A 23,816-nucleotide genomic window follows, 5' to 3' on the forward strand; every position below is an offset into this window, starting at 1 on the left:
TCGCTGATGAAATTGTTACCCTCGCCACCCGACCCCGGATAAAACGTTTTTTTTCCTTATTCTATTGTTAATTCTCTCTCAGCTATTCTACTACTTCAATGGCGGCGCAGTGATGAAACTATCACCTGGGAGACCAATTAAATATCTGGATTTCTTTGAGGGAGTCAATTCTCAATTATTTGAAAATACGATCCTGCCATGACCTTTACAGTGTATAACAGGATAACTTAAGCCTCCCAGGCTTGCCTTAAATGGGATAGGTTACCTTAAATTAAAACTTGACTCATTTTCTACTCACACCTCATGTCGACTAAGGGTTGGGATTATTGTATATATTGTACTGTATTGTATAATTGGAAAACTGTAAATTTTAAACTGCTGAAATAATCCCCTATGTGGCGAAGTCTGCAAACATACAGCTCACTTTGTTTGGTATTATTAGTCTTTGGATTTCTAAAGTGATAGTTTACTCATTTTCTACTCACCCTCATGTTGACTTAGGTTTGGGATGATTTCCAGAGTAATCTGTTCCTTTTAAGAGTTATAGGCAGAAATGTATGTTCATTTTTAAAGTAGCAACTGGAGCTTCTGCTACGAACAAACTTGAAATATACATAGTTATTTTCAGATACATTATTTCTTTCAGAAAAATGTATTAAGTCTAGCCGTCAATACGAGACTTGATGTTACAGACGAGCAGTATGGAGGTATTTGGATGTTTTTTCGGAGGGAGATTAAGACGAAGACAACTGAGCTCCAGTCGCTACATCAAAATGAACAAACATGTTTGTCTATAACTCTAAAAAAGGAACAGATTACTCTGGAAATCATCCCAAACCTAAGTCAACATGAGGGTGAGTAGAAAATGAGTCAACTATCACTTTAGAAATCCAAAGACTAATAATACCAAACAAAGTGAGCTGTATGTTTGCAGAATTCGCCACATAGGGGATTATTTCAGCAGTAAAAATTCCAGTTTTCCAATTATACAAACGCTCCACCCGCAGCCCCACTAGACCCTGTTTGCTCCGTGTCTGCGTCTAAATGCACACACTGGCACACATGCAGCGATATCCTAATTTCATTTCTTCCAAAGTCGTCTCTCACTGGAGCGTTGTGTGCTTTTTTGTTATTCCCGGTGACTGCAGGGTGGGATAATCGGGAACAATTAAATTGCGCAGAGCTTATTTACTTTTATCTGGGAAAAACAAATTGGCTGCTCAGCCACTGAGGGCGCTCTGGGTCTTCAAACCCCACAGAGGGAGGACCCGTGTTCCACCAAACTTACAACTGAAGTTATCGGGAGCCTTTTCTGTTACACTGCTGCGAAGCCACAAAACAATTTCCTCTGTAAGTGCTGGCGAACCTCTTAGGTTACGCAACAGCTGCATGAGTTGAGTGGTGGGAATTTAGACAAAAAGAAAATGAACAATAGACAAGGCTTAATAAATATAATCTAGCCAGGCTGTTTAATTATACATATTTGCAGTACATTAGAGACTCTTAGTTGTTGTGGTAGCTCGGTTTCTGTCGACCGTTACAGACTTTTGTCGCAGAACTTTGGGTATCATTTTACACTAAAAAACCAACACCAGTTGAAGAAAAATAGAAACTTAAAATCTGACATCAAAGCTGTATCTAGTACAAAAGGCCTGTAAGAAAGTTTTCTTATTACAGTAGTTATAGAGGTGATTGAAATACAATAAGTCCAAAACATACGGTGTCTTAAGTGGAATTTGGAAAAGCAGACCAAAGAGATTCTATTACTGACTGCAACATGAGTTTAAAATAACTATTTCTTCGTTGCCGTGGTTTCTTTCGATCATATCTGGACCCTGTGTATGTTCAGGTGACCCAGGAGGCCCTTCGATGGTATTTATGTGACCTTTGCTAAGTCAGAGTTAAATTATGAACTGATCAGGTTAACGTTTCCTTGCGTTAAATTGCCCTCAAAATAAAACATTTAAATGATATGAAACAACTTTGCAATGAATCATTTAACTCTTTTATCCAGGTCTTTACTTCTAGAAAAGAAAATCACCACATATTTTGTCATTCAAATTATGAGCCTTGAAACATTATCAAATGAGGTTTTATATACTAGAATAAACCTTTCATATCCTGATTTGCAGCATTCGATGTTTATTAAATCATTTTCAATTCAATTCATAAAAAGAAGATAGTAAAAAAGCATCATTGGATTGGATTGAGAAAATAACTTCCTATAGTGGAATAAAGAACTTTGAAAAGATACAGATAAATATTTCAAGAACTCTTCAAATAACTAACTTTTTTCTTTCAAAGTTATTTCTCTGCTCCTGTTCACGTGCAAATCACCACGAAAGTCCAATTTATCTTTTCCTTGTTTTCCGCTTGTGCATGAAACTTAAGCCGGTAGCTTTTCTAGATATTCTGACATGAAACATTGACAAGCGAAACAAGAAACCCCTGCAGCCTCTGGGGAACAGTCAACTCTGCATTACCCTGCAGATTGATTTAGATCCAGGGGCGATGGCCACCACCAGAAGTCGCTGTAATTGCATCTCAAACTCATTTCAGTCCATCAATCGTAATATCGCCCTTCATGCTTGATGTTATCAGGTAGCAACAAGCAACACACCAAACCTCTGTCATGGAACAAAAGTCTAATATAACCTCTTCTGTGCTCTTTCAATCAACTCCTGAGGAAAATATCCGGCAGCGGCACCGTAAAACGGCCCAGTGAGTTTACCTAGTTTGTCATTAACATTTACTTAGTGCTGAGCGGTTTGTGTGCAGGAGAGCGCTTTGTCTCAGAAAATTCCCTTAATGGCAAAATGAGCTCGATTACATAAGACCAAAGTATCAAAGTTTTGGTCGGCCAGAGTCAGGGAAGAGCAGTTGAATGCAGTTTTATTACTCTATTAAAGTGGGAGATGCTGCAGAGTTATAATTCTCTCCTGGCGCATCATAACAAGAGGCACCCCCGAGATCAAAGACTCTCAATTATCAATGGAGCACACATGGCTTCAATTGTCCATTAACACAATAAAATTGAGCTCTAAAATCACATTAAAATGTTGCTAAAACAACATAACTTCCTTATTGTGTTTTAGGTCAAGAAGGAATTGTATCCCGATCGAGCATAACATAATCGTATTGAGCATAATTGTAGTATTAAGGAAATGGCCAACAGGGTTTGTGCATTTATTTTATGATTTTTTTTATTTTTCTTCTCTCTGGGGCTTTACAACAAATTATGTCAAATTTCCTGTGACCAGAAACTGTTTCCTTCAGCTGAGAAAAATCTCTAAACTTTGGAAAATGTTGTCACAACATGATATGGAGCTTGTAATCCATGTGTTTGTGTCTTCTCGTCTGGACTATTGCAACAGTTTATTTTCATGTCTAAACAAGAGGGAGCTGTCTCGCCTGCAGTTGATACAGGACTCTGCAGCTAAAATTCTGACCAGCTCCAGTAGAAGAACTCACAATTCTCAGATGCTTTAAGGATAAACTTTAAAATTCTTGTTCTTACTTTCAGAGCTAATCATGGTCAGACTCCTCCTTACATCAGTAATCAGATCCAGCCTTACACCCCAGCTCGGGCTCTGAGGTCTGTGGATCAGAATCTGCTGATGGTTCCTGAACACGGTTCAGGACCAGAGGAGAGAAATCCTTCCAGACTGTTGCTCCTAAGCTTTGGAACGATCTTCCTCTTCCTCTGTGTTTGATGGATCTACTGACTCCTTCAAGAAACATCTTTATTCGTGCAGGCTTTTACTTGATTTTCCGAGACTCCTGTGTTGTTCTCGGTGTTATCTTGACCTTTTAAGTATATATTTTATAGGGTATTGTTTTGATTGTTTAAACGCTTTGTGACCCTGGTCTGGAAAAGCGCTCTACAAATATACATTACTTACTTACTTGGAGTGCCATAAACTGGCCATTCAAAATGAAGACACTGTCTCGTGATACAGTGTATTCTGGTGATGTTCTGGTGAAGCCTTATGAAACAGTGTTATGTTGTTTAGAGGTCAGTAGGTGGTGCCATCAGTTTAAAATGATATTTCATTAGAACAGTGCAGAGACCGATTCACCAGACCATCACTAGAAGACACTGGATTGCGAGACAGTGTCTTTATTTTGAAAGGCCACTAGATGGCACTCCAAGTTTAAAAATCATTCAGGTTTCATTGAATTGCTTTCCAAAATGAATCAATCAACTCACTACAAACAACTATAACACTTATTAGTGTATGAAATTAAACTGTAAATTGTTATATCAATAAACTATGCTTTACTATTGGTTGGGAAATACAATTAAGTTATAGATTCAATTTTTTTCTTCCAGTAAATATCACCTCGACACCAGGAGGAAGTGAGGATGCAGAGCCAACTTAGGGACCAATGAATAAACATGAACTGAATGGAAAAAATAGCAGTGCGTCTCAATAGTTGTTTGGACAGAAACAAGAGAAACAAGAATAAACAAAACAATAATAAAAATATGCATTCAGCAAATAAATACATTTTATTTGATATCCTTAAACAAAGGCCTGTTGCATAACTGGTAGATTAGTATCAGGCTGTTATACTGTCATATAGTATAGACTCAATCATGGTATATTTGGATTAAACATCAGCGACAGAGAGCGCCGTACACCAAGATTTAAAATTAACTGGCCGGGGCGAAACACCCTGCCGTACATGGACATTTAAGGTCAGGTCTGCAAAAAGCTCTCTGCTATATAAATTTATGATGAAACGTCTTTGGGAATTTTAAAACTTAATTCCTCCTCTTTAAAAAAAAATAAAAAAATCTCATGTTCCTGGATAAGACAACTCTTGACTCTTATTTCTGAGGTTGAGCCGACAGCCCCGCCTGAATATACCCATTTCAACCGCTGATATCTGTGATTGTGTCACGATCCACAGCCTCAGACATAGGCAGGAACAAAACCTGGTGGTGCTCTGATTTCTGTGCTCGGCACTTTTAGTTTCACAGCAGGACGAGGAGGAAAATTCTGAATCGAAAATATTTCTTTTCAGAAAAGGCTTATTCAAGCTCACGGAATGCTTGCAGAGATTCATTTATCATCTACCGCTCACTCCCCAAGAAGCACTGGCTCCAATTTCAGCCGTCATTAAGTGAGAGGCGGGGGACACTCTGGACAGGTCGCCACTCCATCACAGGGCACTGACGCAGAAAACAACCTCCAAAAACACCAAAAGAAGCAACACAATTTAAATTCACTGCTTGTTTTAGGAAAATGTAGTGAAAACTGAAGACAATCTTGTTGACAGAGTGTCCAACTTCCTGTGTCAACGTTGGTATTATTTCACAGAGATACTTAATTGGCAAATGAATCCGTGCAAAACATCTGCCAGGCCAAAATAGTGTGCGACTCATTACAGTGAGTGATCATTATGCTCCAGTGCACAACATATCCCTCTCCACATCAGCGCATCCTTAAATAGATCCCTGAAGTAGTCAGGTTGTCTTAGCTGCCTCAGTTAGCCACTGTCTCTACACGCAACGCTCCGTCTATAAACGCCATGCCTTTGTATTCCTCCGCTCTACCGGCCCTTTAGAGATCTGCTTTTCCCTCATAAATCACAATTACTGCATTTTGCCCGCGAGCGCTCTTAGAAAAGTTCTTTTTGGGACAAAAATAATCCCCAAGATTGCGATTTAAGAGCACAGCTCGAACTCACATGGAGAAATAAAATACTGCTTGGAGTTCATAGCTCAGTCACACCCTGATCTTCGGTCTGCATATCAATGCTGGAGTGCCGGTCATAGGAGGTGGGTGTTTGTATGTGTGTGGTGGATGAGCTGAGGATGTTACAGTGGCTCCAATCACATTCCCTGGCAGAACAAGACTCAAGCGTTCAGATGAAGCTCTCCCACTGGGGTGATCAGCATCTGCAGGATGTGATTTGCTCAAGAGAACGCGGGTGATTCCCACTGCATATTGCTAGTTCATCTTCCCACTGTCAGGATTCTTCACCCGTAGTGAGGAAATGTGGGAGATGAAGTTTCTGTGTGGATGAGGATCATCTGTCCTGGCCCAGGGATAAATGACAAATGCTGTTGCTCAAATGAACACAACGTCATGACAGCATCCAAAACAGAACGACAGCTTTATCACCTACCAGAGCATTAACACTCTGAATGCATAATCAGACGAATCATCTGTTGATTCTTTCTTTTCCAGATGAGAAACTACCTTCAATTTTAGCAGATAAATACTACTGATGCTCCTGCAGCATATTGAACATGGGGTCAGCTGTCGACAGAAACATATACTTTGACCTTAGAGTCTGATCGTCTGCATTTGGTTAACTAGGAAATGAATCAGGAAATGCTAATAATTCGCTAAGTTTTCTTCTTTCTGTCTGCTGTGTGTTTTGCAGGAGCTCCATAACTTTACCGCCACCTGCTGTTATATAATACTCATTGTGTGAAATTGAATTATATAAGTAAGTTCGCTGGTTTCCTCCCACATTCTAAAAACATACAGAGGGATTGGGAATTCGGGAAATTGTCCAAAGGTATGAGTGTGTGTGTGAATGTTTGTGTGTGCCCAGCGTCAGACTGGCGTCCTGTCCAGGGTGTCCCCCGCTCTTGAACCCTATAATTGGCTAGGTGGTAAAGAAAATGAATGAATTATAAAAGATAAAGAGAATAAAAATATGGGATGAGAAGAAGTAGTTTGGCAGAGGTATATTTACCATGGAAGTATTTCATAGTTCATCACTTTATACTGATTTTATATTAGACACAGTTTCTTATTTTTTGACATGGACAGATTAGGCTTATAAAATGCTTCAGAATCAACCACATAAAAGTAAGACGCAAAGCTGAATCCAAAGCTAAGCTCTCACTGAATATAATATTCATGAGATCCACTCAATTACTGGACATTACTGCTTGCACATGTTGATTATAAAGAGTGTAAGAGGCAACTGAATATGTTTTTATGAAACTAAAGATACTTTGTTTAACCTAAGTTAATGACCCCAAATAAATATGGTTAAGACTTTTAAAATGTTATTATGTCTGGTTTGGGTAGTTCCTGTCAGTCATCAGCACTGTAACATATCGTGATCACACTCCTCTAGTTACACCAAATCCTCTTTAACTTGAATATATAATCATTTCTAGACAAGGCCTTCTTCTGCTTTCCCTCTTGAAAACCTGCCACAGACTTTAGTTAAAGTATTTAGTTAAAAAACACACAATAATCGGAAGCTCTGTGTATGTCTTAGCAACACCTTTCCCTGGTTTGCAGGATAGAACAGTGAGCACAGTTTTATAAACTGATCAGGCTTTATGAAGAAAGTTTTTACCCGTTACTTCTTCAAGATCCAAATTAAAAGTGATTTAATCTACTGCCACAAGTGGTTTGAGTTCAAAATATGCACAGAAAAGAAAATGGCTCTTCAACTGGAAATGCAATATTGAACCGATCACATCAACAATGTGACATATGCAACAAGTAAATGCTAACAGTGCCAAATTGAAGTACCTAAATGTGATGCAAGTGTGAGATGACACAGCACAGGCCTGTTAAAAATGCCTCTTTCCAATCCTCTTATGTGGGCAAATTGTATACTTCCCACACAAATTCAATTGTATCCAAACTTAATGCAACTGGTAACAAGGTTTTGCTGCTGCAGAGAGCAGCGTTTTAGCTGAATTCTTGCTCGTTCCCAGACAGGTACTGACTGAGACTTGGCTTTATTGATTGACTCACAATTCTTGAAAACACACACACACACACACACACACACATACACACACATGCAATATAAACAGACGCACTGTCTTAGATAGCAGAACAAACACACAGTGGAAATGGTAGGAGCACACACAGATCGAAACCTCCTCCGCTGCTATACTTAGCCTGTCTACTGGAAGTGGATTAACAGCAGCAGAGGACGAGTCTCTTCATCACAGGAGACAGAGCCGGCTGTTGCTTTTCACTCTGACTTATAGCAACACCGTGCCGGTAACAGTAGCTCTGCTCCTTCCAGTGACTACACTGACGTGCAGATCTTTCATCATCTTAACTAAAAGCCTCAGAAATGGTACGCTTGAGATCATTTGTGGTCTGTACCTGGATTTTGATGCTCCTGTCAACACGAGACATATTAATGCTGTGTGGCTGACCGTTGGCCAGGTTTCTCTGGTCCACGTCGATGGAGAAAGGTTCTTTTAGGCCTCCCAGGTTATAGCTCACCTGCAGAGAACCTGAGGACAAAGAACATGCGTCTTTAAAGAAAAGCTTTTTGCACTTAAACCTTAAAATATCTTGTTATTCAGTAGTTGTTAAGGTTTTTCAAGAACAATTTCTCTTTAAATGGCATCATTAAAAGATGTACTTTACAGACAAGCACCTTTAAACTTTACGCACATAAATGCAGATATAAATGTTATCTTTAATCAATAATGTGATCATCGTATTTTGTTTTTTACAAGGCATAATCTGTATGTTAAATTAAAACAATAAAAAGTATTTGTGTGGCTACAAATGTAATTTACTTAAATTAAAGATACTTTACAAATAAGGGAAATATTTGTCCTAAAAACACAAGAAGATCATCTGATTTCACCAGGATGCTGATGTTTTATGTCTACACTGTCAACACTAAAATCAGTGAACAAAGAAGCAGATGGAGTGCACGAATGCTCTTCCCCAGATGTAACACTAACATACTCAGGGACTCTATGTATTCCTTGTGCTATTAGACTTTATAATTCTGAATAGAGTGAAAGATGATTCTATCCTATTCTATGTTAATCTTTGTATCCTTTTCTTTGTGTTATCTCCTTTTGATCTATGCTCTTTATTTTGATCTATGTTCTTTATATTTGCAACGTGTCATTCCGTCAGTCGTACGCACATGCTTTCTTGGATGAAAAAAAAGCAAAAAAAAACAAACGGATTCTGACTTGAATAAACATTCAAGTATCAAATTGAACTTTCTCTAGTAAATCCTTAACTGCTTAAAGGTTCTAGTTGTGCTTTAGAAAAAGAGTTTGTTTAAAATATAGTCTTTGGCTCCAAATTACCCTTTTAGAAAAAAGCAAAGCACATTTCTTTTGAAACTGATGATACAAACATACCGCTGAACATCCCGGTGAGTCAGAATAATTTAATTTTCGGAGCTAGAGCTTGGCAGCAACAAACTGAGGATACATATATTTACCTGCTCAGGGTCGTGAAACAGCAGTTTATTGCCTAAGCGAGAGGAAAGTGCTTTTGTACACCTAAGTGTAAACATATTCTTCATGACTTCATAAGCACCACATTTCTTGTGGGTGATGAAATCCAAGGATTAGACAGAGTTATTTTCAAATTAATTGATAAAAATACCACTCAAGTATCAGTAGTCATTTTATGTGACCAGAAAAAGCCTTTGAGTAAATTGAGATTGGTTTAATGGTTTATTGACTTCAATAAAAAGAAGATTAAAACATTCCCGCTCTACACCGTAAGTAAGGAGTGATGGTACCCACCATTATTTCTTAGCACCACTGCCATATAATCTTGCGTCCTGGAGCTGACGTACATCAGGATAGCAGGTGCACTTGATGTGCTGAAACTAAAAGACACTTCCTCGTTTGTTAAATTGACTTCTCGCGGCGTCAGCTGGTGCATCTGGATGGTTGGATCTTTGGTGGCACCGGCTGCTTGTCCTTCAGCGACAAAGTTGTACTTGACCAATGTCCCTGCTTCAAAGAAGCCTCCCACCTCTGGAAAACAGAATAAAAAAAGGAAAGGAATAAGATGTTTGAGGTCACATTGGATTATGTGAGAAGCTGTGAATGGAAGTGTTCCCTTCATCCAGGATGAGGCTCAAATGACCTTCCTTAGAAGCAACTTGAATCAACTTTCAAAAACAGGTTCGCTGAGCTTCTCCTTGAGAAATAATTAGACGTTTAAAACACTTGCAACAGGGTGACAGTGGGGTGACTTGATGAGATAATATCACAACAAATGCTACAACTTAATGAAGGTTTCCATCTGTAAAAGCAGAATACACACTGTGACGGTAACTCACACATCTCTTTCTGATCAAAGTTTCAGCTTCAATATTCCATTGACTTTTACATTATTATTTACATTATAAAGTAGTGATGGTCTGATGGAGCTTCATGAAGCAGTGTCATTATTTTCCACTAGATGCACTATTTTCCTTTGTTTTTACTGTTCTAATGAAATATCACATCATTTTTAAACTGATAGCGCCACCTACAGACCTCTAAACAACATGGCACTGTTTCATGAAGCTTCACCAGCACATCAATAATTATTACATCTTGTATATATATTCAAAGCTTAAATCATGAAGATCCACAGATAACATTTAGATGTTACGTGAGGGTAGTTCATTTCAAACCTTAAAAAAAACAAACTAGGAATACCCATAAATAGAAAAAAGGGGAACTAAACTCTAAGCAAACTTTAAACATAAACAAACTATACATATACATATTAGTTAAGTACAAATGAAAATGGTAAGTAACAGCTACTCTCAGAAACATTCTATATGATTTATATATAGTTTTACTCTGACCTCATGGGGGCCAAATAAAATTAAGAGTAAAATGTCTAACCTATATGGTGCAGAAAACAAAAGTCCTCCTCATTGATCCCCGTTCACAAAAGTTGTCGGTGCAGTCGCAGCCTCAACAAAATGAATTATTTAACCATAAACAGACATACATACCACCTGCCCAGTTGGTTCCTCAGCCAAGGGATGAGGACAGTAACTAATACGTTGAAATGCACCAAAAGAAGCAACATCTCAGTGAGAGCTGACTGGATTGATTCAGAGAAAACAACATTTGAATGACTATTGATTGATCTATTGTCTCTGTACACTAAGCCGTTCGAGGGGAATTTGGCGTTGAATATAGCATTTAAGAATGCGGGTTCTCCTTTATCCAAACCAAGTGATTTAACAAAAGCACCTGGACTGTTTTCACCTTAAAAAAAAACATTTTTTCACAACGGCCTTGCAGCATAAAAAAATGAAAGTTTTTAATGCCTTATATATAAATCCTCTTTGTCAGCTATTTCTTTTTGGGATTCTCCACAGGGGTTACCCTACTTAGTCTGAGAACCTCTTGATAGCGTTAAGTTAGTGCTGGCCTAAAGTCGCATAACAAATCTATTATCCTGTGACCAGACGGCGGATAAGAGGATAGAGATGGAGTAGAAATATCATTGTAACATGGCGGCACGCTCAGATGAATACATATTTATAAACTGCATTCAAAAAAAGTAGTTTCAGTTTTGGACCACATTGGACGTGTGGGCTCCCACTTTTCTCTACCAGCCAACAAATATGAGCTGCAGTCCCTGTGAGCACAGAATAAAAAAACGAACGCATTTATGCATCTTTTTTCAAAGCTTTGCTTCGCACGCCATCTCCCACTGGACACAGTACAATAAATACTTTAAGCTACATTACTTAAATTTAATAGAGGGATTATTGCTGGAAAATGGGCAAGTTCTCAAACTTGTACCGGAGTGCAAAAGCCTCGCCTCCATTCAGCCTTGCTGCAATTTTATGCTCCAACTCTGCTATGTAGTGATACAGTTTCAAGCTTCAGAAGCCTCAAGAGACCAATTTTAACAATTGATCTGTGTTAAGCAGAAGTTTTCACAGACCGTTTCTCACCCTCTTCCAAGAAAAATGCTGCTAGGCTTTCACTGAATCAGACTTGAAGCCGATGAGGTTCAAATTTCTCATCAGAGCAGGGAGAGTGAAAAACAATGAGACAAACAGAGACATGCTCAATATTATGGATGATAAAAATCTATTTAGGAAAACAAGTTTGTATGTATCCCACAGTCCCATGTACAGCAAGTTACGGCCGGCAAAACAATTTTGAGTCACTTTTGGGTTTTCCATGCATTTGATTTTAATGAGTAAGAACTAGTGATGTGCCGGTGAAGCTTCATGAAGCAGTGTCATGTTGTTTAGAGGCCAGTAGGTGGCGCCATTAGTTTAAAAATGTGATTTTTCATTAGAGAAGTTCTAAACAAAGGAAAATAGTGCAGAGACCACCATCTAGGCAAACATCCTATTTCCATATGATGGTTGTCAAGAGCGCAAACTTTCTTTGTCGTCCTCGTCCAAAAAATAAATAAATAAAATATATCCAAATACCTCCAAACTGCTTGTCTCTAATGTCCCTCTTGTAATGAAGCCACTTCAAGAGCAACTGTTCTTGGAAAACTAGACTATATTTAGAGATTATTTGGAGCAGAAGTTTAAACACTGGAATTTTTTTTTGGTGTGTCTTTTTGGGAAAAGAAAATTGAGCTCTGTTCACATCGGTAATATGGATTTACATTTTTGCCAATAACTCCAATAGGAAGAGATTACGGAAAATAATCCGAGCCCCTAGTCGACATGAGGATGACTCGAACATGAATGACATTTAAAGGTTGGGTGAACTATTGCTTTAATTATTTCTATAGTTGGGTACATTTGAAATATGATACAACCATTGAGTTTTTATTTTTCAATTCAATATTTTCCTTTCCAATAAAAGTAAATAGTTACAGAAACTAGATAGTGGGTAATTAACAGATAATTGCACTTCGTTCTTGTTCTGAATTACCATCTGAGTCTAGAGTTTTTTTTTTCTCCTTCACTTGTTTGTGTGTGTTGCTTCATACTATCATTGCTATTAATTGTTTCTGATACAAATGTTTAGAATCAAATGGATAAATATAAGAAACAACGACAACAACAAAACAATATTGGTGGAAATAAACCTATTTTTTTGTTTAAAAAGTTCACATTCAATAAACGTTGGTGTTTGATCGGACAGAAAACCCACTTCACTCTGGGTTGTTGTTGATACTTTGGCTATAAGAGACGTCTGACAGGCCAATATTACCTTCTCATTGTTTGGACAGATATTTCTTCATGTCAACTGATTGATGCAAAAAAAAAAACCCATCGAAAAAAATCGTTACTCGTTGTTAATATTCAGTGCATATCTCGAGCCACATGAGTTGATAATTTGTATGGGGTTTTAAAATTCGGTGATTTAATTAATCTCCATTTAAAAAACACTTAAAAAGGCAGCTATTCATGCATGCAAACCACAGATAATTTGACATCTGTGTATAACCAATGTGTGATTTCTGTGCTGTGCTTGAAAAAAAGGGGGGGAGACTTTGACTTGCTGCACCAACACATGTCTGCGAGCATAAGAGGGAATGAGAAAATCACGCTTCAGGGCAAAGATGTGGACTGTGTGCGTGTGTGTGTGTGTGAGTTTCGGCAGTGTTTTTTTTTCAGGAAAGCTGTCCACGTTCACTCGAGTACCCTGGTGTTTGTGCAAGTGCCCGCTGACTCCCTGTGACCCTCAGGAGTCATAAATAGAAAAAGTTTATTGTGAAACTCTGCAGGGTCCCACTTCAGGTGTAAATATGTATACAATGGAAATCCACTCTGCAATTATATCTGTCTTCATGCATTTTTCACTTGCTCGGAGTACAGGCAGAGGCAGGGAGGTTTCACACAGAGGACAGGGAGGGCAGCGCAGTAGAATACGAGGTGAGATGTGACAGAAAAAACAGAATAAATCCTGCATAAAAACAGAGTAGTATATTTATAACAGGTAAACAACAATATAAAGCAAGTAAATACTAGTGATGGGTCTGATGAAGCTTCATGAGCAGTGTCATTATTTTCTCTTTTTTTCTGATGAAAAAAAAACACACATTTTTCAAACTAATGGCGCCCCCTACTGACCTCTTTACAACATGACACTGTTTCATGAAGCTTCATCAGCACATCACTAGTCAATACATCCATAATAACAAACGGAAACCTTGGGTCTCTGGGCCAAATGTAGTCCATGCTGTGATGTTATAGGGCCCAAAATACAAATTAATACATTCATTATGAATCAGTAAAACATCAAGTTTCATAATACCCTGGAACTCAACTTGGCCATTTTTTAAGATTTAGATTTGAGATTATTTTTTCAATTTTTTTCTTTACTTTATCAACTGGTAATGCATCGTAATTGGATTTGATACCAACTAAGTTTCAAACATTATTTCCAACGTTGAGAGAAACAAAACTAAATGAACGTACCCATTGCAAAGCAAACTTGAAGATGAGATTTCATTCATGTCTCATTTACTTCTCCTAAAAAAATTGGTTTTCTCATTCTTCTCAAATGTCTCTCCTGAGAATCAAATCTCACAGTGAGCACAGTGCAAGTTCTCTAAATTCTCTCACAGCCGTCTCTTTTCCTGATCCCAACTAAGAGAAAAATCAGACATTCTGTGCCACCTTCGAATATTTCTCAATTTGATCTTAGTTATATCTCAGTGAGAAACACTGTCTCTCACTGCTCACTAATTGAGTTCTCAGATTCTCCTACAGTTATCTCTTTTCTAAAAATTATAGGAGTGCAAGCTCTCAAGTAAATCACAATGTGAGCTCAAGAAAGCCTTTGTCAACAAATGTCGGGCCAGAGCAAGCATGTTTATTATTTTCACAATAAAAGTTAGTTCAACGCCATGGTCCAAACGGTTCACATTTGTTTACTAGACATTTTCACTTTACTTGATATTTGCACTTAGATTTAGACAATTATGACACTAGTGACCGGTATACTGGTTTCTCATTTGTATGGATGGGAATTCAAATTCAAATAAAAGAAAAAAAGAAAAAAGATGAAGTACAGTGTCGTTATTAATTGATTAATTGAAATTAATTGAATCTCCTGCGAAAATATTATACCGTTGCAACTTTTCAATATTTAGTATTGTTTTTACAGTCATTTCTAATTACTAAAGATAATTCATTTTTAAATTGCATTCTTAATTTGTTCTTGTATTTCTCAAATACAGCCTGGATAAGGTCTGTTGCACAGTGCTCACTGCCCATGACCTGAAAGGTTGTCGGTTCAATCCCAGCTCCTGATGAGATTTAAGATCTCTTTTAATGCTCATACTTCCCAGATTTATCTCATAAAAGTCTCAGATTTATCTTATTTTATTCTCTTTAATTCTCATTCACATGTTATCAGACATAATTGAGATCTAGGGGATAAATATGTGAGATCTCCTCTGTTCATCATTATTCTCAAGTATCGCTCAAATGGTTTCTCAATTCAACCTCCTTTGTCTTACTGGTGTCTCGTCTCTGTTTAGCTGATGTCTTGCTCCTAAGGGTCCCTTAGGAGAAGTAAATCAGAAGCAAATGATCACAGAATGATGTGAATATGAGAATCTCAAATTGATCTCAAGAGATGAGATTGAACAGATGAGCAACACATATTTCCTATGGGTAACATTAATGTTTCAGGGGGCACTTTCAGTTTGGTTAAAAAGAATCCCACGCAGAGACCAACAATTTGACAAGGTAAATTAAAAATATGCATAATTGTTTAAAACTCAAAATCTAAACACGTTTTCTGTGATGAAAAAAACACTCTCTTTCTTTGACCATTGTTTCGATAGAGCTCCATATCAAACATGTAAGAACATAAAGTAGTTTTTACCATTTTTCTGGTATTATTTCAACAAGAAATAGCTTTTATTTTTTTTATAAAAACAAAATTGACTTTTATTTTTTTTGCTTAAATACATTAAATGTATCTATTACACTTCATTTTGAGCTGTGCATCTTGATTGATATTACAGTGCAGTTTCTATTTGAACTAAAATAGTTTTTTTTGAATAACATTTTTTTTTCCTAAAGCAAGACTTGAATGCAGAACGATGAGCAGACACACGGGAACACTGTTACCCTGTTATGGCATTTTAATGAGAGTGAGAGAGATAAACAAATGGAGCAGAGTTATTTTCTGATGAGTGAAATATGCGATTATGATGACGATGACAGACTTCAGAGAAAGTCTTTTCAAGTTTAACACTGACATATCAGCTCTTGCAGTTCCTCCTACACAATAAAGCAAGCGTCGTCATTCCGTCAACTTGTCGCCCCATGGTGCCGATAGCACGAACACAAATATGCAACAAATTAATCGAGTCTGGCCAGAAGTAGCTCAGAGGCTCTGACAGAGAACTCCTGCTTCGTAAAGCGAGAACTTTATGCTGTTTCTAATGAATCCCTGTGAAACAAACATAACACAAACCGCACTTTTGCTTCAATTTGTAGTTCAACAGCACATAGTCGAAGATCTGTTTTTGACATTGACAGGCATTCTATTGAGGAGAGCTCTTACACTTGAAAGCTCTCACATCAGCTCACTTTTTTACCATTTACTGAAACCTGTAAAGTGGTAAAATCATTGTCAATCGATAGCTTTTATCAAAGCCAGAAAACTATCTCAGTGAATGAAAAAGAAGAGGACAGGAAACAAAATAAAGATGTGAGATGCTGAACCTTCGTACAAAAGTGGCTCTGGTTTTGAAAATATAAGGCAACCCTCCTAGATTATATGTTAAGTGCAATGAATAAATAGGTGTCTATGATCTAACCATATGATATTGAAGCCCCCTTAAATCCTCTTAAATCAGACTAATCATTAAAAAAAGTTGGAATCATAAAATAAATTAAAATTAATTTACTTTCCCTTAATCGTGTTATTTCAGGATGTATTTTTCATTTTGCATTTTAATAACAATAACTTCTGCAAGTATAGTTTATAGGCAAAACTGTTTGTGTGTTTTTGGTAGTGTGCATTAGGGGATCTGCCAAGGAGGTTCTGGACCTTCTGATTATCTGACAACCACCGGCTTTAGGGGGACTGAGAAAAAGATAATGGCTGTGTCCCAAAACGTGCACTTCTGCACTTACACTTAATAATTTGAGTGCACAAGTGCGTCATAATGAGCAGTGTGCGAAAATGGTGTGGAATGAGCACTCAATTGGCGCACTCAAATGGCCAGAAAATTGAGTGTGGATCACTTTCCACTCTTAATGGCCGTAATCTTAGTGACGTTGATGGCGCTAACTGGAAGATACTTCACTGATGACGAGTTTTCGGAGGAGATACTGGCGTAAATGTCTCGAAAAAACACATCTTTTCCACAAATCAACACAACAACTAGTAGTACTGGTAGAAGAAGAAGCTGGCAATTAATTTCCTGTAAGTGTGTAGCGGCAGTGTTGGCAATGTGGTTCTTCTTGTGGAATACACATATAATCTGATTGGCAAACATGAGATGCTTCTGCGTTCCTGTCATCTCTGATCTCGTGCACGTGCTCTCTGAACCAACAGAGAATATCAGAACGATCTTCCTCACCTCGAGTGCAGAAGGGGCCGTCGAAGGCCGTGTGGCTGCAGTCACACAAGTATCCGTTGTACTTCTCCACACATTTCCCTCCGTTCCTGCAGTACATCCCATAGCTGGTGCAGTGGCCTTGACAACCGGGCTTCACCCCCGGTGTGACCTTGGCTCTCTCCTCCAGGTCCAAGGTTATGCCATTCATTCGGAGGGCTCGGATGCAGCCCAGGAAGCCTCTCTGTCCGCCTGCAGCACCTGTTAAAGGAGCAGCGAGGAGAGAGAACGTTAACAGAGCCAAACACAGGAACAAGCTCAGAATTATTGCTGAACCCAGAGAGGCAAAGATTCAGGTTAAGACAAAAAGTTCAAAGGTTGAGTAGTTAATCTTGGACGGTTGGATTAGACTACGTTTTAAAATCACACCTGGTCGCAAGTGATGGTGAGTGGAGTAGATAAATGAATCGCACCTCCTTCACTCACAGCCCGTAACATGGATCAAACACATGTTGCTGGAAGAGCTATATTTCCTTAATTAAAAGCAATTTAAAACTATATATATATATCAAAACTTTTTAAACCACACAAGAATTTACAAGTAGCCATATTTTACAGTTTCTTTTGTATATGTATATATGTATTTATGTATATTTATGTATATATGTATATATGTGTATATGTGTGTACATGTATATTTATATGTATATATCTACATATGTTTATATCTACAGATGTATATAACTACCCTAATTTTCAAAATTTGTTTTAACAGATCCATGCTTCCTCTTTTAATTAATTTTCTTTCAAGAATATATAAAAAAAACAGTTTCTTCTGTGATAGAAACAAAGAACAGACAACGGTGGTCCATTTTCACGCACCACTGCAATGCATTGTGGGTGATATACAGCTCTGGAGAGAAAATCACTTTCTTGTTCGCCCTCAAGGGTGTATTTCACCAAGTTCACTTCAACCGACTATATTTAATATAAGACACCTCATAAGTTGTCTTAAATATTGAGACTGTAATGATCGAAATGTATCAACTATATACATATACAGTATATATATACAAACAAAAACAAACTCATTTTCTGATCCCAATAGCACAATCTCCTAGAGAGAGCATACAAGGGAGGAAGAGACCGAGGTCAACAGTTCAAAAGTGATTTTAATTTTAGACGTTGTCTTTACGTTCTTGCCAACGGCTGTATGAGCCAAACACCTGCAAAAAAGCTGGATACTCGTTTACAGACCCGACTCTGTCCCTGAAACGACCTTCAACGTCCACTAATTAGAGGAGCCTAATGAACACTGTGGACTAATGAAGATCTTGGAAGCGGAGAAGGATTCATGGCGCTCATAAACTCCATAGCAAACAGAGCACAGACAAGCACGCGGGACACAAACCACACTCAATCTGAGGAATTCAATAGAAGCTCTAATGCTTAGCCTTGGGGTGCCAATAGCCATTGCTTAGAAATGCTTGCACGGTCATTCCGGCCTTGCACCATTACTGTCTAACTACCCGTTACCATGGACAGAAGAAGAGGTGTAAAACAGATGAATGTGCACTTATGGAGCATTTATGGTAATAAACACACACCTGCAGGTAATGCTAGCAACACACGTCGGCACAAACAGCGTAACAAAAGAGCCGTGGGGACGTATATTAAGACGTTATTAGGGTTTCTCTGAGCATTGTTCGTCTCATAGGAACATGTTTCACGTCTTCAGATTCACAGCTTATCAATCCAACGTTCACCCGACGCATGTTCTTTCTTCTCTCCAAATATTTATCAGCCGCACATCATGATACAACAGAGCCCCGCGCTCTCCCCAGTCAAAGGACTTGATCAAGGGTGCCGGCTCATTAATCTGGTTTGTTCCCGTGATTGGATGGAGTGTTCCGCCACCTGTTTACTCAGGACTTCATCAGCTTTAATGAAGGAAGATGAGGCTCCTTGGCTACACCGGACGCAAACACCACACAGAGATCCGACAGAGTGAACCGGCAATCGACAACATTCTTAGCGTAAACCTAGAAGTATGTCTTATCTCATGTTACCGGAGCAACAGAATGAAAATCAGCGTTGAAAATCCCTGCGACTGTCTTGTTCAAGAATTCTCTTCTGATTTAACCAAATAAAAGACTCATTGAGATCAAGATCTCTTAAACAATGTCTGACCTTGGCAAGAAAGGCAGCAGCACTTATCCTAGTTGAGTAAAAAAGGAAAAAGCTAAAAAACAAACACTGAAACACAAGAGTGCAACTCGAATATCAGTTTGTGCAGAAGTAACCATTTAAAACACAGGCACTGTTCAGTGGATTTACGCTGTCTGAAAAGTGCTTAAATGGGTGGAAACCAGCCGAGTAGAGCCTTATTAACTAGTCACTCTTCCTGTGTAGTGTCCTACAGACAGACGTCCCCCCGCCACTTCAACCAGACTCCCATGGTAACAGCTTCCAGGGGGTCTCGGACACATCCTGTGAAGTCCTTAGTCAGTATCTTGAATACAAAGCTAACCATTGTAATGTGCCAACAGCCACTAATACAGTCCATGAAATGTGCCGCTGCACTTATTGGTTTAAGTCCCACATCACAAAGAACACTCACTTGGAAACATGACCTCAATAGACTTGAAGCATATCATCATCCTGCTTATCAACTTCAGGCTTTTATAATGCACGAAAAAAAAGTGTGGCTTCAACTGTACTTGGGACATTTCAATGATTTTATCTCATGTGTTACGAAGTAAGAAAAAAAGGTCCAAGAGCATTTGACTACATCTACCTTGGGAAGAAAGAGCTAAAGTCTTGTAAAGCTTGATGCTGCTTACCAAAGCCTTTTTATACTCTATGATGAAGTGCAACTATTTTTGTTTGTGTCCAGATGATATGTAACACCAGGGTCAACAATGATTGCAATCAGAAAGCTCCCAGAAACTGTTCCAACGTTAAGAACATTTGAAAACAGCCTACATCTGAATAATGTTGCAAGATAAAAAAAAAAACCCACTGATGTCATAAGTAGACGGAAATTCAGATTTTGTTTGGGTTAAAAAAATCCAATCCGTAATTATCTCTACTAGCACTACTAAAATTCTATGAAATACAGAAAAAATTATGAATAATAAAACAAACAAACCAACAATAAACTAATTAATTAAAAGAGATTGCAAGTCCGTTCTAACTCAATAGCAACACAACAAAATCCAATTACTCAATAATGAGGCTTGATTTGTTTCCCAAAGGATCTCACGTAGTTGAATTATGTGGTAATGAAAATTGAATCTTGTACTAATCACACTGATGTTCATTAATACATATCATCTACATATGAAGTGTTTTAAGTTGTTTATGTTTCATCCCTTAAAAAAAACAAAAACAAAAAAACAACTTTAATGAGTGTACACACTTAAGTACTAGCTGGTGCACACAATGTTGAACACACTTGAGAAAAAAACTATTGTGTGCTGTCATGATAAAGTACTTAATTTAACAGGTTTGCTTGTGAGAAATAAAAGATAAAGCTGATTTTCAGGGCCTATAGAAATGTTTTCGTGCTATTTAAGATAAAGTTTGACGAACTATATCATATTAATTGAATTTAATGACAGTCTCATGAATGCACGTGATGAAACCTACTGTCTTGGCAGGTGAGCGATGCTGGTTTCCCTGCGACCGTCGAAACACATGCAGGCGAAGACAACATGCAAGATGTGGATCCATTTTAACAGAAGCAATGAAAGAAAACAAAAAGCAGAACAGAAAAACAAAACATCAAACATAAAGCACATGCAAAATCATAAAGGGAGCTAAATCACAGCAGCAGATGTGGATGGAAGATAAAAAGAGTTGGATTTTAGACTCTAAGTTAGCAGGTGATGAAGCGGAGAGAGGGAAGAGTTAGTCATGTTCAGTAAATGACAGCAGGCGGATGGTGAAACATTTACTCTGGGGGCTATTAGAACAAATGAGCTTCTGCGCGGTAAACACCAAAGCAATTAAATGCTTGGGAAGAACGTATTGATTGACGAGGAAGATGCTACCAAGACACTGAAGTGCAAGATTATGTTGAATCATACAAAGTGATCATTCCTCTGGCGATATTACTTCTCCGGCTCTACAAGCAGGTCAATCAATGTGGGAGGTGGGGAAAGAAATAAAAGATCTGAAAGACACTCGCTCTTTCCAAATCTGTGGATTACGAAAAGCAGATCTCTATCTTTTTTGGGGTCGCATCTAAGTCTGTAGAGTCCGGGGCAATCCTTGTGTGTGGCACTAACTCCCCCAAAAGAGACCCTCAAATGAGGCTTAACTGAGGATTAGAGATGAGACGAGGAGATCTTCTCTCCTCTGCCGATGTTCCTACATAGGTTGTTGGTTACATAAGACTCGCCACTCTTTATCTCCTGCCATTGTGTCACGTCGGATTCTGAGGCCAGACCTCGCTCCATCAGAATCCTAATCCCAAATATGTTCAGGCAAATGAGAGCGTGCATGTACCACTTTCGTAAATGCCAGACGCACAATGACACAATCTTCTCACAGATTTCCATTTGACTAGGCGAGAGCACAAATATACCGCAGGGCAAATTGAGACATGATAGGGTGACAAGGATTCTGGAGCGTTCAAATCAGCAAAAGTGATGAGACTATGAAATTATATGAGAACCCTGGATTGGTGAGGGGAGGGGGGGGGGTCTAAGGCTATCACATCACGACACATGATTGGAATTTGTTACAATCTTCTCCGTGCAGAAGTTTTGCCACAGGAGACGAATGCTGTGATCCATCTCAGCACTTTCTAGTCTTCTTGCAAATCCCTAAAAAAGTATTTTAGCCTTAGAGTCAGAGACCTCTGACAGCTCAGCACAAAATACAAAGTAAGTAAAAATGTGACCTGAGAAATGTAATAAATAAACTGAGCTGTGTTTTATGTGTTTGGCTGGAGTCTCGTATTCCAATGTAGTGGAAATAGTAAAATAAAGTTTTCAACTGGTCACGTCTTAACAAATTTGGTTAAATTTCATTGATTAAAAAAATTCCCCTTAAGCAAAAATGAGTATGATTGAAAATATTGTTTCTGGCTCCCCCCAGTTTCAGAACAGTGTCATTGCAATTTTGTGGAGCCTCTTGAGTCATCACAATAAATAGGAAAAACAAAACAAAGAAATTCATTCAAAATGAAGGAGGGGTTCAAAACACTTTTTCTTTTTTTGAATGGATTTTATTCCAAACATTCATTGGGTTTTAATCATTTCAAGTACTCAATAATCTGAATTGCAGGTTTCTGGTTCTGTATTCTGTATGTAAATCGCTTGTGTTGCATTTTCTCACTTTACTTCAATTATAATTCTGTTGGGTGATCCCTGAGCAAAACCTAAACAATTGTGATCATAATCTATAGTTTATTATTTAAGGTGCTGCAGTCAGGATTGATACATACACTGATTTTATTTTCTGCATTTATTGCTGACAGTGGGAAAAACAACACATTTTTGTCTGTGTTTATTTTCTATTACACTAAATGGTGCTTTCACAGCCTCTGGCCTGAATCCACTTTACAATAGTGGGATTTGTGTTAGCGACATAGTCTTCTTAGGCAACTCTGTCGTAGAAAATGCTCTTAACAGTTTCGAAGGAAAGAGATACCAAATGTGATGACTGTGATGAATGCATGTTTAACACAGTTCATTGCACCAGATGACACTTGTTTTGCTTAATCGTGGTAAAATATCAATATCAATATATATATATATATCATATATAATCTTGGTTTTGAGTTAAAAAAGTACGTTGTGTGAGTATTTCAATTACATGTTATTTAACCATACAAACTAGACAACAAAAAGGGATTAAAAAAACTATTATACTTAAGACTTTTTCAATAATAAGCCGCCAACTACTGATACCAACTCTTTAAATTCTGACCAATTATGCGATATGTGCACATGGAATGAAATGTAAATCTCTGGTGTGTGTGAGCTGGATTAACTTTATTTAATGAGCTCTGGCGCTGGTTTGACTGAAGCCTCTTAAGAGAGAATACAGAGATTTAAGCTGACGGCTACATTATTTACTTATGGCAGACTCTCCTTTCAACATTGCTGTAAAAAGCAGGGAAAAGTTTTCAAATGGTTGAGATCACAAGACGTTCTGTCTGTACTTGAGAGCTCGTAATTGGAGTGTTTGTCTCTGCGATTGTCCTTCTCACACAAAGAGGATATTTAATGATAGCTAACAAACTCTGAGTCATTCTTAAGGGTTTCATTTTGACTTAGAGGAAGTTCTGGGAGCGACTTACCCACGTAGAGCTGGCTGAACAGCTCCAGCCGAGTGTGGCCTTGTGCAGGAGCGAGCCGAGATGCCTGATAGGTCTGATCCAACTGGAGGACGGCCTCTTTCACGTTCCGCTCGGCCATCACTCTGTGCCACTGGTCATCGTTGAGAGGATTTGCTGACTGCACTGTTAACTCCACTGGACCGTTCCCAACATCAAAGGAAAAAGAGACCATGGTTGGGGCTGCAGAAAGAGAGAGAATGTGAGCGAAAGAGTTTTCATGTCCCACTTTTGCCAACACT

At 38.2% G+C, this 23,816-nt stretch overlaps 1 protein-coding gene across 2 annotated transcripts in view; it reads right to left on the bottom strand.

The window, feature by feature from the left end:
- cntnap2a (contactin associated protein 2a) overlaps window positions 1-23,816 on the bottom strand; it is a 283,671-nt gene that overhangs the window by 18,529 nt on the left and 241,326 nt on the right. Inside the window, exons 19-23 of one of the 2 annotated variants that reach the window (XM_087789050.1) lie at window positions 23,539-23,757; window positions 20,877-20,906; window positions 17,250-17,486; window positions 9,509-9,745; window positions 8,106-8,239 (exon numbers count right to left, since the gene is read on the bottom strand). In XM_087789050.1, coding sequence (XP_087645176.1) covers window positions 8,106-8,239; window positions 9,509-9,745; window positions 17,250-17,486; window positions 20,877-20,906; window positions 23,539-23,757 — 857 coding nt within the window. The remainder of the gene's footprint in view (window positions 1-8,105; window positions 8,240-9,508; window positions 9,746-17,249; window positions 17,487-20,876; window positions 20,907-23,538; window positions 23,758-23,816) is intronic. The other variant, XM_087789051.1, reaches the window with a different exon arrangement.

The sequence above is a fragment of the Callionymus lyra genome, chromosome 4 (assembly GCF_982586985.1).
Source record: "Callionymus lyra chromosome 4, fCalLyr1.hap1.1, whole genome shotgun sequence".
NCBI lineage: Eukaryota > Metazoa > Chordata > Actinopteri > Syngnathiformes > Callionymidae > Callionymus > Callionymus lyra.